Source organism: Lacerta agilis, chromosome 2 (assembly GCF_009819535.1).
Source record: "Lacerta agilis isolate rLacAgi1 chromosome 2, rLacAgi1.pri, whole genome shotgun sequence".
Classification (NCBI taxonomy): Eukaryota; Metazoa; Chordata; class Lepidosauria; order Squamata; family Lacertidae; genus Lacerta; species Lacerta agilis.
Window position 1 is genome coordinate 108,411,431 of NC_046313.1, and position 18,218 is coordinate 108,429,648.

At 45.3% G+C, this 18,218-nt stretch overlaps 1 protein-coding gene across 1 annotated transcript in view; it reads right to left on the bottom strand.

Annotated features, from left to right (window-relative positions):
* The window catches only part of PPT2 (palmitoyl-protein thioesterase 2), a 46,426-nt gene that overhangs the window by 11,134 nt on the left and 17,074 nt on the right, over positions 1–18,218 (bottom strand). The window contains exons 2-4 of the mRNA XM_033141697.1: positions 8,410–8,582; positions 4,929–5,082; positions 60–155 (exon numbers count right to left, since the gene is read on the bottom strand). Of these exons, the coding sequence (XP_032997588.1) occupies positions 60–155; positions 4,929–5,082; positions 8,410–8,571 (412 nt within the window). The 5' untranslated portion in view covers positions 8,572–8,582. The remainder of the gene's footprint in view (positions 1–59; positions 156–4,928; positions 5,083–8,409; positions 8,583–18,218) is intronic.

The window sequence follows — 18,218 nt, forward strand, 5'->3', positions numbered from 1 at the left end:
GGGACACAGTATTCCAGGTGTGCCCAGAATTCCAGGGTGGCCCTTGCCCCACAACTTACCCCCATATTGCCCCATCTGCGGGGAAGAGAGAGAGATGAAGGTGTCCACGTTGTGGTCAGGCATTGTGGATAGGAGAGCGCGGCAGATGAGTCCTCCTGGGGGACAGAGGAAGGGGAGTCATATTTTAGAGGAAGCATTTGGATATAGTATGCTTACAGGAAACCCACATAGCCCGACGTCATAGAAGATTACTACAGAATAAAAAATTAGGCCAAGAGTTTATATCATCGGATAAGGCCAAGAAGAGAGGAGTAGTGATATACGCAAAGGAGAAATATAGCCCAAGACAGCTTTTTAAAGATGAAGAAGGGAGATACATCGCAATTGAAATTAACATACAAGGCGAAAAATTCTTGATCCTGGGACTTTATGCACCAAATGATGGAAAGTCAATTTTTTATAAGAAAATACATGATCTGCTGTTGGACTATTTGGATTACAAATTAGTTTGCCTTGGAGACTTTAATGGTGCAGTTTCCACACTAATGGATAGATCTCAAAGAACCAAATTAACGAATGATGGGAAACTCCCAAGGACTTTTTTCGAAATGGTGGATAATTTGAATTTGGTGGACTCTTGGAGATTAAAAAATCCCACAGATACAGAGGCAACATACTTCAGCGAACCTCAGCAGTCATGGTCGAGGATAGATTATATTTGGATATCGAATGAATTGGCTCCAAAAATACAAAAGGCAGAAATTGGTCCTAAAACTCTTTCAGACCATAACCCTGTACAGTTAAATTTAAAAATGATTTCCAAGGACTCTTTTAGATGGAGAATGGATGACGCTTTGATGAGAGACACCAAGCTAGTGGAAAGAGCGGCGAAAAAGATGAAAGAATATTTTCAGATAAATTGGAGCTCCGAAGTGGAGAAAAGAATTGCTTGGGATGCAAGTAAAGCTGTAATGAGAGGATTTCTCATTAGTGAAAAAGCAAAAAAGAAGAGACAACAAAACGTAGAGATGGAGAGACTGTTGAAATCAATCAAAGAAAAGGAAAAAGAATTAAGAGGACATCCCAGATGTGTCAAAATCCAAAAAGAAATTAAATACTTGCAATCCCAATATGCCAACATAATGAACCAGGACATAGAATGGAAAGTGAAAATGATGAAGCAAAGAACATTTGAATCGGCTAATAAATGTGGAAAATTACTAGCTTGGCAATTGAAGAAAAGACAAAAGGCAAATGTCATCAATACCTTGGTAGTAAACGGAAAAAACGTGGAGAAACCTGAGGAAATCAGATGGTGTTTTCAAAGATTTTACAAGCAACTGTACAAGGAGGAGAAGATAGATGAAGCAGAAATTGACCGATTTCTGGAAAAGAATGGATTGCAAAAGGTCCCAGAGGAAAAACTAGTTACTCTCAACCACCCAATAACGACACAGGAGATAGAAGATGCGATAAATAACATGCAATTGGGGAAGGCTCCAGGACCGGACGGTTTAACAGCAAAATATTATAAGACATTGAAAGACTGGCTATCGCAGCCACTAAGAGAAGTATGCAACAAGATACTAGAAGGAGATAGGGCACCAGAGACGTGGAAGGAAGCCTTTATCACACTGATTCCAAAACCAGATACTGATAAGACTCAAATGAAAAACTATCGCCCAATATCCCTTTTGAATGTGGATTACAAAATTTTTGCAAATATATTGGCTACAAGATTGAAAAGAGTGTTGAAAGATTATATACATAGAGACCAAGCAGGTTTCTTGCCAGGAAGACAAATTAGTAATAATACGAGAATTATCGTGGACATTTTAGAAAAACTGGAGAGAAACATAAATACAGATGCGGCACTATTGTTTGTTGATGCAGAGAAAGCATTTGATAAAGTCTCTTGGACATTCATGAAAAAGAATTTGGAAAGGATGGGAGTTGGTCAAAAATTTTTGAATGGCATCAATGCCATCTATACAGAGCAAAGAGCTAAAGTAATAGTAAACAGTGTGATATCGGAGGAGTTTGAAGTTGAAAAGGGAACAAGACAAGGGTGCCCTATCTCCCCTTTACTTTTCATTACGGTCCTGGAAGTCCTCCTAAATATGATACGAAAGGACAAACAGATAAAAGGAATTCGTGTGGGAGAGAAGGAATACAAACTACGCGCCTTCGCAGACGATTTGATGTTATCCCTGCAAGAACCGGAAAGCAGTGTCCCCAGAGCTCTGGGAATAATCGAACAATTTGGACTTGTAGCTGGTTTCAAGTTAAATAAGCAGAAAACCAAAGTTTTAGGAAAAAATATGAGTGCAGAACAAATTCAAAGAATACAGGAAGGCACTGGCCTCAATTTTGTTAAAACAGTAAAATATCTAGGTATCAACCTCACAACCAAGAATTTGAACCTGTATAAGGACAACTACGAAAAACTGTGGATGGAAATAAAGAAAGACATGGAAATATGGACAAGATTGAAATTGTCGCTAATGGGAAGAATTGCCGTGATAAAAATGAATGTCCTACCAAGGATGCTGTTTTTATTCCAAGCCATACCAATTCTGGACAAACTGGATTGTTTTAAGAAATGGCAAAAGGACTTATCAAAGTTCATATGGCAGGGCAAAAAGCCAAGAATCAAGTTTAAGATTTTAACAGACTCTAAAGAGAGAGGAGGCTTTGCCCTGCCGGACTTAAGACTCTACTTCGAAGCAGCGGCCTTTTGCTGGTTAAAGGACTGGTTCAAACTAGAAAATGTTGATGTATTGGACTTGGAAGGGTATGATAATATGTTCGGTTGGCATGCATACCTTTGGTACGACAAGGCTAAGATCCACAGAACTTTTAAGTCTCATATAGTTAGAAAATCCTTATACCAGGTTTGGTCTAGATATAAAGACTTGTTAGAGAGAAAGACCCCTAGATGGATCTCTCCAGTGGAGGCCAAGGCCTATAAGAGACCGAACATGTCTGCAAATTGGTTAAGATATATGGACATATTGCAGCAGGAAGGGGACTCTTTTAAGCTAAAAAGCTACGATCAAGTGAAAAGTCAGGTCCCCGACTGGCTGCATTATCATCAGGTATATGAAACATTCAAAATGGACAAAAAAGTTGGTTTTCAAGTAGAAAAATCAAAACTGGAAACAGAACTGATAGAATCGAACTTTAAGAACCTTTCCAAAATGTATAATCTTTTGCTAGAGTGGCATACGAAAGATGAACTGGTTAAATCGTCAATGATTGATTGGGCGAAAGATGTAGGACATAATATTATGATGGATGACTGGGAGAGATTGTGGCAGAAAGGTATCAAATTTACTGCTTGTCATAGTTTAAGAGAAAACATAATGAAAATGGTTTACAGATGGTATTTGACACCAGTTAAGATTGCTAAGATGAATACCAAAATGTCAGATGTATGTTGGAAATGTAAACATGCGAAAGGTACCTTTTATCATATGTGGTGGCTGTGCCCAGCGGTAAATGCTTTCTGGGATAAGATTTATAATGAGCTCAAGAAGGTAATGAAAGTTACCTTTTGTAAGAAACCAGAGGCATTTCTTCTGAGCATGACCAATGAAGAGATACCCAGTCAGGATAGAGTGTTTTTTATGTATGCCACAACAGCAGCTAGAATATTATTGGCAAGAACATGGAAAGGAGAAGAGATACCAACGGTGGAAGAATGGCAGATGAAGATGATGGAATATATGGAACTCGCAGAGCTGACCGCCAGAATCCGGGACCAGAGGGAGGAGAAGGTGTCAAGGGACTGGAAGAAATTTAAGGATTATTTAGTCAAAACAGTAAAATTGAATATCTGAGCAGAATTAAATAGAATAGCGGCTTTAGTAGATATATGTCAGATAAAATTGTTGGTAAGATATTTTTGCGTGAAAAATTTAATTGTTAGGAATTGTGTTAAGATTTGGAGTTAAAGTTAAGACATGATTAAGCAAAGTAAAGTGTATTAGAAATTGAGCTAATGTGAATAGAACAAGATACAAAGCTACCCTGAAGATATATATGACTTTGAAGACAGTGGAGGGAATGGGGGAAGTCCCTCAAAATAGAGAAGTTAGTAACAAGAAAAGTAAGAGGATAAGTGTTAGTTTAAAGGTTTGTATATGTTTCTTTTTATTGTGATTGTTTGATTATGTTTTTGTGTTGTGTTTATGTATTGTATTTTGTATTCTTATATTGTGAATGTTGTTGTTTATGCTATGTTTTCCCTTTGTCTTAATAGAAAATAATAAAATCTTATAAAAAAAAAATATATATATATTTTAGAGGAAGCAGAACCCTAGTCCCGTATCATGTCAACATCGTTCCACATCGCTCCATTTCTTAAAAAAAAAAAATATTACAAGAAACACACACACACACACACACACACACACACACACACCAAACTGGTGGTCACTGCTCTTGTGGGGTCTCTTTACAGGTAAGAAGGAAGATCTTATGAAGACCCTAAAATATAATGTGCCGTATTTTTCCGTGTATAAGACGAGGTTGTTTTATTTAAAAATTATGTTCAAAATTTGGTCTTATACATGGATAGTGGAGAGGTGGGACGGGTGATTGGTGGCTGCCGCGAGCTGGAGATTGTCAGCGGCGTTTTCGTGGGTGATTGGCGGCTGCGGCAACTGGGCGGGCGATGGGCGCTTGCTTTAGTCGAGCGTGCAGACGATTGGTGGCTTCGCCGATGTGCGTGTGATTGGCTGCGGTGGTCTGGCGGGTGAGTGATTTTTGGCAAACCGCCCCCCCCCACAAGAAGCTCAGCAACTGTGGGCGATCTTCCCCTCACTTTCTCAATTTGGAGTCCCCCCAAAAAAAACACAATGCGACCAGACAATGGGCCATTGGTTCGACCCAGAAAGAGCTTCTGAAGCCCTTAACTCACATACCTTGGGAGTAGCATATGAGGTGGACCCCATCGACAGCATTCTGCATGATGGGGTAAATGGCCCGCCGGAACCCTTCAACTTGCATCCAGAGAGGCTTCAGGCTCTCAGTGTGGTCAAACAAATCAACGACTGTGACGTTGGTACCTGGGTGGGTCTGCAAGGAAGAAGCGGGAACAGAGGGAGGGAGAAAATATTCAAAAAGGGCTGAAAGCACAACCTCTCTTGCAGCATCCAAGGCTGGGCTGCTGCTGCACCACCGAAAATATGTATCTTAAAAAAGAAATATTAACTTCAGTTTTTGCAACACTGCTTTTCAATGTTAGCACTTCCATGGCGGCTCACATCATACTAAGGCTATCTCCACACCATGCATAGGAACTTCATGGATCCCTGCTTGAATTACTCAGGGAAGCTATGGACAGGTCAAGATGGACAGGTCATAGTGGAGAGTTTGGACCAAACGTGATCCACCTGGAGAAGGAACTGGCAAGCCACTCCAGTATCCCTGCCTAGAAAACTCCATGGACAAAGACAACAAGCATAGGAACTACTGTTCTGCTATGTCATGCCCAGGGCTGGCGCGTCCATTTAGGCGAACTAGGCAATTGCCTAGAGCGCCAAAATGGAGGGGGCGCTGGCCAGGCTTGGGCGGGGGGGGGGGCAGGGCGGGCTAGCAGCAGCTTCTCCACTGTAGCGGAGAGGTGCTGCTTGCCCCCTACACCACCCCCCGGCTCCCGCTAAAGCAGGTTTGGCGGGGGGAGGGCGGGGGGGATGGGCGAGCAGCAGCTTCTCTGCTACAGCGGAGAAACTGCTGCTTGCCTCTCCACCACCCCCCACCTCCCGCTAAAGCAGGCTTTGGCGGGGGGGCGGCGGGAGGCGCCAGAAGGTGGTTCGCCTAGGGCACAAGAAGCCCTAGCACCGGTCCTGGTCATGCCCCCCCCCCGCTACAATGAATTTTGGGAGCTGTAGTTTGTTTCAGGAGCAGAAAGTTGTTAGTAGACTCCTTCCCCCTCCCCCACAAAAAAACAAAGCTATAGTTCCCAGAGCAGTTCAACAATCTATCCCCCTTCCCAGGGAACTCTGGGAACAGGAAACAATTTTAGGAACGGAAATGGACAAATAAATTAAGAGCAGGATTAGGTAGAAAAAAGCACAGGCAGTGTGAGTTTGTCTGCCTGTGCTATGATGCCCAAACCTCTTGCCTAGTTTAATCGTGCTTTATATCGCTGGCAGAACCCTCACATTTTATAGGGAATTGGCAGCCGCAAAGCGGAGTCCTGCTGCCATTACTGCCTAGCTGTGCCCCAAGACTCCACAAGGCGGTGCCTACATGTGGGCACTGTGCAACCGCCGCTGCAAAGTCCAAAGTTTATCATTGCATTCTTAAGGACTAGAAACTTGTGCATCAAAACAGTGGTGTAGTGAGGGTTGCCAGTGCCCGGGGCTGCACGTAGGGGGTGGGAGGGAAATGGACGTAGTACGCCTGCATGTAATAGTATCCATGTAACTCAGGAGCTGAGTAAATCACAGCTGCAGAGATAAGAAAAGTAAGACTCATTCCATTGTTTAGAGAAGTCGCTTCCTGGTTGGCATGTGGACGCCGGTTTCAACGGAGCCTGGCGACGGAAGCGTGCAGCTGTATTGAGGCAGCACTGGCTGTTGAAATTTTGCACCCCCAACAATTTTGCATCTGGGGCAATCACCCCGTGGCCATTCCCAAGCTATGCCACGACATTAAAAAAAAAAAACACAAGCAAACATTCGGGAAACTGCATCCCGTTCTGCATTCGCACGGCATAATGCCACGTACAGAGTGAGAGATAATGCTTTATCTGACTGGTGAGCAGGGGCCAGTTAAGAACTCTCCTAGCCTTGTGGTTCTATTTCTGCAAATGAAATTGAGACAAGCAAGCACTCAGGAGTTGCCAGAACTCCACACTTCCTCTTTCACTACCCAGGTAACCTGCCTTTCCAGCCTAACCAGTGAATCCCAGTGCAGACACCAGCCTGCCATACAGGGATTTTTGCAACGGCTCCACCTGCAACGGCTCTGAGTCACCCAGGGCCTGGAGAGGTAAATTACAACCCACCCCTGTCTCTTATTAGGAGAGATGTTTACACAATTACCCCTCTCATTAATATGCCACTGAGAAAACGAGAGGTGAACGACTGGGGTGAAATCAGGGAAGAGGACGAAGCATAAAGCCAGTGGAGGTGTAGCCGCTATCTCAAGGGTGGGGAATCTTTGGCCCTCCAGATGTTATTGTACTGCAACATCTGGAGGGCCAAATGTTCCCTAACCCCGGTGAGCATGTCAGGCTAGGATAGGGGAGGAGCCAGGTTCAAATCTCTTGTTTTGCCTGAAATCTTAGTGGTGTGACCTTGAGCTAGTGGTTCTCTCTCTCTCTCAGCATGGAATACCTCACAGGGTTGTTGTTCTGGGGCATGGAACCACATGCACTACCCCAAAGATCCTTGGGGGAAAGGAGAGTACTCCACCTGGAGTACTGTGTCTAGTTCTGGGCCCTACAGTTTCTGGAGGGTATTGACATGCTGGAAGGTGTGCAGGGGAGGGTGACCAAGATGACCATGCCTTATGAGGAACGGTCGAAGGAGCTGGGTATGTTTAGCCTGGCAAAGATGAGACAGAGGAGGTACGACAGCCATCTTCAAATATCTCAAGGGATGTCACATGGAAGATGGAGCAAGCTTGTTTTCTCCTGCTCTGGGGGGTAGGACTCGAACCAATGGCTTCAAGTGAAAAGAAAGGAGATTCTGACTCAACATCAGGAAGGAACAACTTCTGGTGGTAAGAGCTATTTGACAGTGCCTTCTTGTTGTGAAATTACACAGGTCTTCCGCTAGTAATAGCAATAATAATAATAATAATAATAATAATAATAATAATAATAATAACAATAATAATAATAATAATAAATCCTTTGTTTGTCTACCCTGCAGCAGATGAGTAGCATATATGGTATGCATCAGAGTGACAGAGAGAAGAAGAAGAGAAGAAGAGTTTGGATTTGATATCCCGCTTTTCACTACCCGAAGGAGTCTCAAAGCGGCTAACATTCTCCTTTTCCCTTCCTCCCCCACAACAAACACTCTGTGAGGTGAGTGGGGCTGAGAGACTTCAAAGAAGTGTGACTAGCCCAAGGTCACCCAGCAGCTGCATGTGGAGGAGCGGAGACACGAACCTGGTTCCCCAGATTACGAGTCTACCACTCTTAACCACTACACCACACTGGCTCTCGATGCATCTTGCAGGTACGTTTTGCTTAAACAACTGAGGATTGATTTGCCAAATCCCAAACGGAGAGCCCTTTTGAGAAATCAAAGAGCAAAGAACTCCCCCGGCTTCCAGCTTTGTTGCAGGCCCACAAGTTTTAGTGTTATGGGAGCACGTTAAGAGACATAAACTATTCCACGCCCACTCCCACACATTCATACCAGGAATTCTGGTCCTCAGCCTCACCTCATTGATGAACACCAACAGCTGCCGGAAGTCGGAAGGGCTGTCAAACAGGCCATGGACAACGATGATGGGTTTGTAAGAGGCAGTGAGTGTGAACAGGAGGAAAATGAACAGGATACATAATGGAGCAAGTAGCCCAATATAGCCTTGGTGCTGCCGCATGATCCCACCAACTAGACAAGAGAGAAAGAGAGAAATTAGGGTTAGGGTTAATGGGACCTCCTTGTGCAATTTCTCCTTCTTCTGCCTAATCTTCATTATCTCCTTACTTGATCCTCCATTGTGGAACCCAGGCTGAACTTCAGGAAACCCTTGCGCTCTCCTCCTCCCTTTGCAGCCAAGAGGAGGATTTCTATTACATCACAAATTGGGAGGGTCTGGTAGCAGTGATCTGAGCATCTTGGACCCTGCCCCCATGTCTCCTCTTGCCCTCCACCAAAAACCCATTAAGTGAAACAAAAGATATTTACATTTCCCTATATCCCAGCCAAGTTAATCACACCTTTTTGTCTGACACTCAGATATCAGGATGCCAGAGATTATCACTCAGGCAGAGGGCTGCTGAGTAGCTGAAGGGGCAACCCCCCCCCCTTTGTTCCTGAGACAAAGAAATACTTGGTCAGTTGGGAGTCAAAATGGAGTGAGGCCTGTCTTCCTGTGCTGTTTTTCAGACATGTGGCCTTATTTGTTTTGGTACATTAATAACAATTATTATATATAAATAAAATACCTTAAAATTCTTACAACACTTGCAACAAACTCTGGTCGGTTGCTTAACAAGCCCAACTTCAAACCATGGTTTATGAAGCCGGGTTGTTCAAACTAACCAGGGGTTTAGTAAACCTGGTTTGCCCGTAAAGCTAAGGCGAGATTCAGCGAAATCCAATATAATCTTAGCACAAGCCATATGGGAGATGGAGAGGGCAGCACACAAGCCTGATGCTTCTTTGCCCACGACTGATAGAGGCTCGGCTGCATAGCAGTAAACTGTGGCTTAGCATTACGTACTAACACAGCCTAAAGCACTAAACTGTGGTTCAGCACTGGATATGAACACAGCCTGTATATTCTATGAGTCTATGACCTGTTCAACCCACACACCTCTCTCTGCTCGGTCATGACCCAGAAATCCTGACAATGCTTTTAAAAGTTCTGCAACCTGTCACCTCCCATTTGCCACACACGGCCTTGTGAACCCTGGAAGATCTCTCCCTGAAGTTACCATTATAGCCAGAGACCTTGTTTGTAAAGTGCTTTCGATTATTCGTATGTAAATAATTATTCGCATCTTGTAAAATAGACACCATTATCTCCATTCTGCAATCCAGCCAGATGGGTGGGGTATTACTATTAACAACAACAACAACAACAACAACAACAACAACAACAACAAGGAGTTGAAAGAGACAACAGTTTACTGAAAACCACCCAGCGGTTTGATGGATGGAGATGTTATTTCATCACTGCTTTCATGTGATTTCCATTTTAAGTTTTTCTATTGTAAAAATGTTCCAGGATCATTTTCTTAAATGGAATAAGTATTTCCTGGGAAGGTATTAAACTGCGTTTTACCCAAAGCACACACACTGAAATCAACAAACATGACTAAGTTAGGTCCATTCATTTAAGTAGGTCCAGTCACGGACGACTCTGGGGTTGCAGCGCTCATCTCGCTTTACTGGCCGAGGGAGCCGCCGTTCGTCTGCAGACAGCTTCCGGGTCATGTGGCCAGCACGACTAAACTGCTTCTGGCGAACCAGAGCAGCACACGGAAACACCGTTTACCTTCCCGCTGGAGCGGTACCTATTTATCTACTTGCACTGCGTGCTTTCGAACTGCTAGGTTGGCAGGAGCAGGGAGCGAGCAACGGAAGCTCACCCCATCATGGTGATTCGAACCGCCAACCTTCCGATCGGCAAGCCCTAGGCTCTGTGGTTTAACCCACAGCGCCACCCGCATCCCTTGAGTGAAATTTAGTTTAATAGCAAATCTGTGCTTGGGCTGCACCACTTCAGCCTGCAGGCGAGGGAATCAAGGGAGTGAATGCTCCTATGTACAGAAACAATTTTCTCTACAATGAAATCTAGGTGCCAGAGGGAAGGGTTCTGGCCTGCCCTCTTCCTGGCATGCTAGCACTCTGTGTGCAGGGATTTCATGTTTTGTAGCCATTAAGTGCAGTCATTAAGTGCAAACTGAAATGGCACTGTCCAGATACAGGTATTACTACTTCAGCATGAATCAGCGCAGTGTTGCCTACACTGACTGGCAGCAGCTCTCCAGGGCTCCTGGCAGAGGACATTCCCGGCCCTTCCTGGTGCAGATGCCAGGAACTGAACCCGGGACTTTCTGCATACAAATTAAAGCGCCAGCCCTTCCCAGTTTCACAAGGTATTATTGCCCTTAAACGAAAAATGACACAAAGCATATCCTCATTAACACATCGCCTATTTATCTTGCATTAGTATTTGTATGCTGCCCTTCCTCTTATGTCGCTGGGAGGTGTACCAAAATAAAACAAACAAGAAGTTCATAAAAGCTATTTCAACTCACGGGACAGCATACTTAAAACAACAAGCCAACGGAAGAAAACTGAAATTCTTCCAAACCATTCTGCCCGCTCCCAAAATTCTCCTTCATGGGACTCTCCTTCCATGGAGGCTTTTTAAACACAGTGTTGGATGGCCAACTGTCAGGGATGCTTGAGTTGAGATTCCTGCATTTCAGGGGGTTGGACTAGATGGCCATTGGGGGTCCCTTCCAACTCTACAAAATCTATTATTCTATAAAAAGCTGGAAAGAAGAGATATGTCTTTGCCTGTCATCTAAAAGATTGGAGAGAGTTGGCCAGGTGCATCTCATTGGGTATGCAGGGCCACCACTGAAAAGGCCCTTCACCACCCGGCCCACACTGGCATTTTTACCAATCGGCACCGTAAAAAAGGGTCATATGCAATGAAGCATCCTTCTAGAAGCCAGAACCATTGGATCAATCAGCTCTGCTTTCACTGTGGAGTCTTTCCTAGCCGTGGGGATCAACCCTGGAAAGCACATTCTCCCACCCGTCTGAGGCCCAGGAGTAGTTTGCAATTTGCCCCATAATTATAATTTTAAAAAAAACCTAATTGTTGTCCTCTTCCCTCACAAACCAGGCAACTGCAGGAATGCAAGCAGAGATCCTAAGATGCATTACATTTGCATAAACATTTCTCTAATGCCGGTGCCCCTCCCACTCGGAAGGCAAATAAGATCAAAGTTTGCGCAATCAGCCGGCAGTTTCATCACAGAGATGCAAATTTGTTATGCACCTACAGTAGTTTAGACAGTCAAGCAGTTGTATATTTTCATACCCATGAGGACGGCACGACAGTCTCGCGCGCCCATTACATGATACACATGCATATGAATTTAAAATTGCTGTTTTAATCTGTTGGCGCCCTCTTCCTCTCTTGTCATCTGATAACTAGCTCTTCCCATTTGGGAAAGAAATCCACCGCTCCATAAAAAAAAACATACGGTGTGTTCCACACAAAAAAGGAAACTATCACAGATTGTGATGGGAGGACAAAACCAGAGAACTGATCCGCGGAAAATCCTTCCATATGAAAAGGGTAGCTAAGCAGCCAATATTTTATTAGTGGACAAGTAAAAACGCATTTCATGTGGTGAGCGAGATTAAAGGTCTTTAAACCCAACAGAGTCAGGATTCAACCATGCTTAATATCCTGCTTCTTCCTCCAAGTCCAAGCAGTTCTGGACAGCACATGTAGTTCTTTCTCTTTTGTCCTCACAACAACCCTACGGGTGTGTGCAAATAGTTCAAAGTCACCCATTGAGCTTTCTGGCTGAGCGACAATTTGTATGTACTGCAGTCACACAATCGATCAGTCAGTGGCTGAACTGGGTTCCACACAGTCACAAAAACAAAACAAAAAAGAGCCGCAAAAACAGACAGACCTCAGCGTAACACTCAAAAGGGAAGTGTGTGGCACTCAAATCGGAAGCATAACGCTCAAAACAGAAGAAACAGTGTATCTGAAGAAGTGTGCATGCACACAAAAGCTCATACCAAGAACAAACTCAGTTGGTCTCTAAGGTGCTACTGGAAAGAATTTTCTATTTTGGCTCAAAACAGAGCACGTCTGTTTTCCAAAAAAAGGTTCACAAACCGGAACATTTACTTCTGGGATTGCAGTGTTTGGGTTCCAAGTTGTTTGAGTAATGTAATGGCACTCCAGCCACTGCTCACTGGGGTATTCGCCAGGTGTATGATGAAGATTTTTGGATGCCAGGTTGGCAAAAGACATTTCCATCTGGCTGCCCCCCCCAGCTTTCTTAAACAAGTAAACAGAAGAGCCAGTGTGGTGTAGTGGTTAAGAGTGGTAGTCCCGTAATCTGGTGAACCGGGTTCGCGTCTCCGCTCCTCCACATGCAGCTGCTGGGTGACCTTGGGCTAGTCACACTTCTCTGCAGTCTCTCAGCCCCACTCACCTCACAGAGTGTTTGTGGTGGGGGAAGAAGGGAAAGGAGAATATTGGCCGCTTTGAGGCTCCTTCGGGTAGTGATAAAGCGGGAAAGCAAATCCAAACTCTTCTTCTCTTCTTTATTTACTGCATTTATATCACATCTTTTTCTCCAAGTATTAACCTTCAGTTAATCTCCACAACGACCCTGTGAGGTGGGCCTAGAGACTGTCACTGACTCCAAGGTCACCCAGTGAGCTTCATGACAGAGTAGGGCAGGGGTCAGCAACCTTTTTCAGCCGTGGGCCGGTCCACTGTCCCTCAGACCATGTGGTGGGCCGGCCTATAGTTTGAAGGAAAAAAAAAAAGAACTAATTCCTATGCCCCAGAAATAACCCAGAGATGCATTTTAAATAAAAGGACACATTCTACTCATGTAAAAACACCAGGAAGGCCCCACAAATAAGCCAGAGATGCATCACATATAATAAAGTGCAAGTGTCTCTGCGTCCAGTCCCTGTGGCCGTGGGATTGCCGTTGGGACTTGGAACGCAGAGACTTCGGGCGCCGCGTGCCGCTCAGCGACCCCGAGAGCAACTACGGCGCCTACCAGGTGGGAGCAAGGGAGCGCAGGGGCCCCCTGGATCTCCGAGGGATCGAGCATAAACCCCCAGGCGGCTCTTAAGGGGTGATATGATAGCCATGTTCAAATATATAAAAGGATGTGATATAGAGGAGGGAGAAAGGTTGTTTTCTGCTGCTCCATTAGGAAGAACTTCCTGATAGTGAGAGCTGTTCGGCAGTGGAATTTGCTGCCCAGGAGTGTGGTGGAGTCTCCTTCTTTGGAGGTCTTTAAGCGGAGGCTTAACAGCTATCTGTCAGGAATGCTTTGATGGTGTTTCCTGCTTGGCAGGGGGTTGGACTGGATGTCCCTTGTGGTCTCTTCCAACTCTATGATTCTATGATTAGTTTATATGGCTGAGTGTCTAACACTGTTGGGGAAGGAGATTGCCAGCAATGGCATCCCACTGTTGAGAGAATTGCACAGGCTGACAAGTGGTGAGCGGGTGAAGCTCAAGGTGCTGGTTTTGGTGTAGGAAGACCTATACAGCTTGGGACCAGTCGATCATAGCACTCTGCAGGCCACCTCTGTTGTCTTTTGGGCACCCGCTGAAGACACCTGAGATTCAGAAGCTGGTGCCTTCTAACTGGGCCAGCCTACTTTGTCCTTGGCACATGCAAACTTCTGCATTTCACAGAACCCTTGGTGGGGAGGTGGGGAATGGAGCAGTAGCAGACTCCCAGAGGTGTGTGTGTGTGTTTGTGTGTGTGTGTAAATATACTTAGGTGAAAAAGAGGCCAGGTTTCCAGAGGCTGAGCACATTTGCATTGCAGATAAGGAGCTATTTTTCAAAGCCAAAAATATTCCTTGACAATACTAGCTGATTTGCAAAACTACCGGTAGGTTACAAAGAACTGAAAACAATTGCCTTTTTATTATAATCACCACCACCCAGCGCTCACAAAGGGGGCATTGCAGTCGGCTGAAATGGCCTACAACCCTGCCCCCCCCCCATTACAAATTTACAGTCATACCTCTTTAGAAACCATTGCATAGACTTGCTTTTCCCCAGAAACCTGCGGGAGAGAAACTGAAAAGGGGGGAAACCTGGGCGGCTATGCCCTTTTACCTGGCCCCTTGACCCCGCCCCCGGCCACTGTCCTTTGTCCCATCCTGGCCGGAGGCAGGCCAAGGGCAGACCTGAGCGGGGGGGGGGGGGAACCCGGCCAGGTGATCCCGCCCGGTGCCGCAAACACCGCCCACCTGGGAAAGGAGGGCGGAAATTCCCCAGAAAGAACAGAAAAGGAGTGCTTACACCAGGGGTCAGCAACCTTTTTCAGCAGTCCACCTTCCCTCAGACAATGTGGGAAGCCAGACTATATTTGGGGGGGGGAGATAGAATTCCTATGCCCCACAAATAACCCAGAGATGCATTTTAAATAAAAGCACACATTCTGTGGGAATACGTTTTCAGGTGCTCCTGCACCTTGCCGCTGCATAGTAACCTTCCGCGCTATGCACGGAAGGCAAAAGGATCAGGCAGAGGTTTGCTGCCTGGATCGCTCTGCGCTAGCAGCAAAGCGCGCCAAAACAAGGTCGGAAGGAAGTTTCCCGCCCAGAAACTCACCTAGATACAGTGTTGTGATTGGTTAATGATATGTTGTGACATTGTTCAGTTTACTAATAAATGGCCCCTGCTCTCTGTAGCGGTGTGTAGAGTGCGCGAGACAAGCCAAGAGAGAACAACAAGACAAGCCTAGAGAGAAAGAAGACAAGAAGACTTGCGAGACAAGCCTAGAGAGAAAGAAAGCGAAAGAGAAACCAAGCCACACAGAGTAGTAGTCGGGAGAGCGCAACTCCACCATTGACTGCAGTCTCTTATTTCTTTTATTTCTAAATTTTATTCTTAGTTTTGGCCACCTCTTTTATCCTTTCCTTTTTGGAACCTCAAGCCTTCGTAACTCCAGAGGAGCCTTCGTGACTCCAAAGAAACCTCCGGAACTCCAAACAACAATCTCGCGACCTTCAGCTTCATAACCAGCGGACACTTTCACGGCCAGTGGGAGCAGGCACTCTGGAATTACTGGCTGTCCCAGATGCTGGTTATCCCCACAACATTCTACTCATGTAAAAACACCAGGCAGGCCCCAGAAATAACCCTGTAAATGTAAAGGTAAAGGGACCCCTGACCATTAGGTACAGTCGTGTCCGACTCTGGGGTTGCGGCGCTCATCTCGCGTTACTGGCTGAGGGAACCGGCATACAGCTTCCGGGTCATGTTGCCAGCTTGACTAAGCCGCTTCTGGCAAACCAGAGCAGCGCATGGAAACACCGTTTACCTTCCCGCCAGAGCAGTACCTATTTATCTACTTGCACTTTGAGGTGCTTTCGAACTGCTAGGTGGGCAGGAGCTGGGACCGAGCAACGGGAGCTCACCCCATCGCGGGGATTCGAACCGCCGACCTTCTGATCGGCAAGCCCTAGGCTCTGTGATTTAACCCACAGCGCCACCCATGTCCCCAAATAACCCAGAGATGCATTTTAAATAAAAGGACACATTCTACTCATGTAAAAACACACTGATTCCCAGACCGTCCGTGGGCCGAATTGCACTGGGGTTTTCAAGGACTGGATTGCCTTGCTTCTAAGGAGGAAGGCGCCCCAGATCCCGGGCTTTAGTTATCCCTGAGCCCTTACCTGGCTGAAGGCTGTGTTGGATGACACACTCCTGAATCGTGAACTGCTTGCTCAGAGAGGCCTCGCCCCAATGGCCGGTCCTTCTGGCCACCTTCCCAGTTTCTGGGGATTTATGAGGACTCCTCCTGGTCCAGCCTCCTCCTTTCAGCCAGTAGCAACACAAGGAGGCGGGGACAGAAGCTCCCTCAGGTGTTTTGTCCCTGAGGTGTTTGTTCACTGCAGCGAGAAGGAGCATGGGAAGGACAGTGGCACCTGCCAGTGGCTTAGTGATTTGAGTAGGATCCAGGAGTCTGGAGTTCAAATCCCCACTCAGTCACAAAGCTCTCTGGGTGACCTTGGGCCAGTCGCTGCCTCTCTCAGCCTCCCTCACAGGGTTGTCGCAATGGGAAGAACTGTATACGCCACATCAGAGAAAAGGTGTGATATGGTGTTGGAAATGTAAAGAGAAAGAAGGTTCTTTTTTATCATATGTGGTGGTCGTGTAGTAAGGTTAAAGCTTACTGGGAAATGATATATAATGAAATGAAAAGGATGTTTAAAATAAACTTTGATAAAAACAAAACAAAACAAAACCCAGAAGCTTTTCTTTTGGGAATTATAGGGACAGAACTACCTATATTGTATAGAAACTTACTTATGTATGCGACTACAGCGGCAAGAATGTTACTTGCTCAAAAATGGATAGAGGAAGAAGTCCCAGCAAAGGAAGATTGGATACAAAAACTGATGGAATATGCAGAAATGGCAAAACTTACCGGAAGAATAAGAAATCAAGATAACATACTAATTGTGATTTTATTGGTGTTAGCCGCCCTGAGCCCGGTTTGGCAGGGAAGGGTGGGGTATAAATAATAATAATAATAATAATAATAATAATAATAATAATAATAATAATAATGGTTTATTGAATATTTACAAATAAATTGTAAACAGATAAGAACATTGGCAGGATTATTGTAATAACCTGCAGTTTTATAAGAGGATATATTTAAAGAAGACGAATAAATGAGCAAAGTAGGTCAATTTGGATATGCAGAAGGTATTAAAAATACATTTAAGGAACCGCAGAAAGAGGGGAAAGGAATTCAAGTTCTTCTGAAATGTCAAAATGATTGTAAACTTAATGAAATGCATAAACTTGAAAAGTATAAGTAATATTTTTTCCCCAAAAAATAGAGTGTGATATGAATTAATAAACTAGGATCAGTCACAGTGGGCTGGAGGCCTCAGGCCGCTGATGAAGACTGCCCATCTCTGAATGGTCCCCACTTGGAAACAGACCCTGCAAATAAAGAACCAGCACCCACCTGTTGACTCTAGGTTTTTAGCTCTCTGCATTCCCATTTATTATTTTGAAAAGAGCGCTGTGTTTTAAAGGTGTGCCTGTGAGCCGACTCAGCAGGAGAGGGGCCAAAAGACAATCCTTAAAAAAAGGATTGTATACATGCATGAAGTCAGGCCTGTGCAGAACTTGTCTGAGGCCTGGGGCAGGATTCTTGAAAGAATAAAGTTATAAGCTAAAAAGAAAAAGCTACTAACATGAGTTTGGCCAAACTGCGAGAGGCAGTGAAGGATAGGCGTGCCTGGCATGCTCTGGTCCATGGGGTCACGAAGAGTCGGACACGACTGAACGACTGAACAACAACAAGAAGAAGAAAAGGCGCAGCTGGTCCCTGGTGGGGGCCCCAACCAGCTCAGCCATCGGGGAAAGAGGCTGTCACCCGCCTCTGCACGGGCCTGTCAGGAAGAAAAACTGTTTTGACTGTTTTTAGCACTTGACTGGAAGGACAGATCCTGAAGTTGAGGCTCCAGTACTTTGGCCACCTCATGAGAAGAGAAGACTCCCTGGAAAAGACCCTGATGTTGGGAAAGATGGAGGGCACAAGGAGAAGGGGGCGACAGAGGACGAGATGGTTGGACAGTGTTCTCAAAGCTACTAACATGAGTTTGGCCAAACTGCGAGAGGCAGTGAAGGATAGGTGTGCCTGGCGTGCTCTGGTCCATGGGGTCACGAAGAGTCGGACACGACTGAACGACTGAACAAGCACTCGACTTGTAAGGAAAAGTGCTAAAGGGCAGGGTGCAGAAC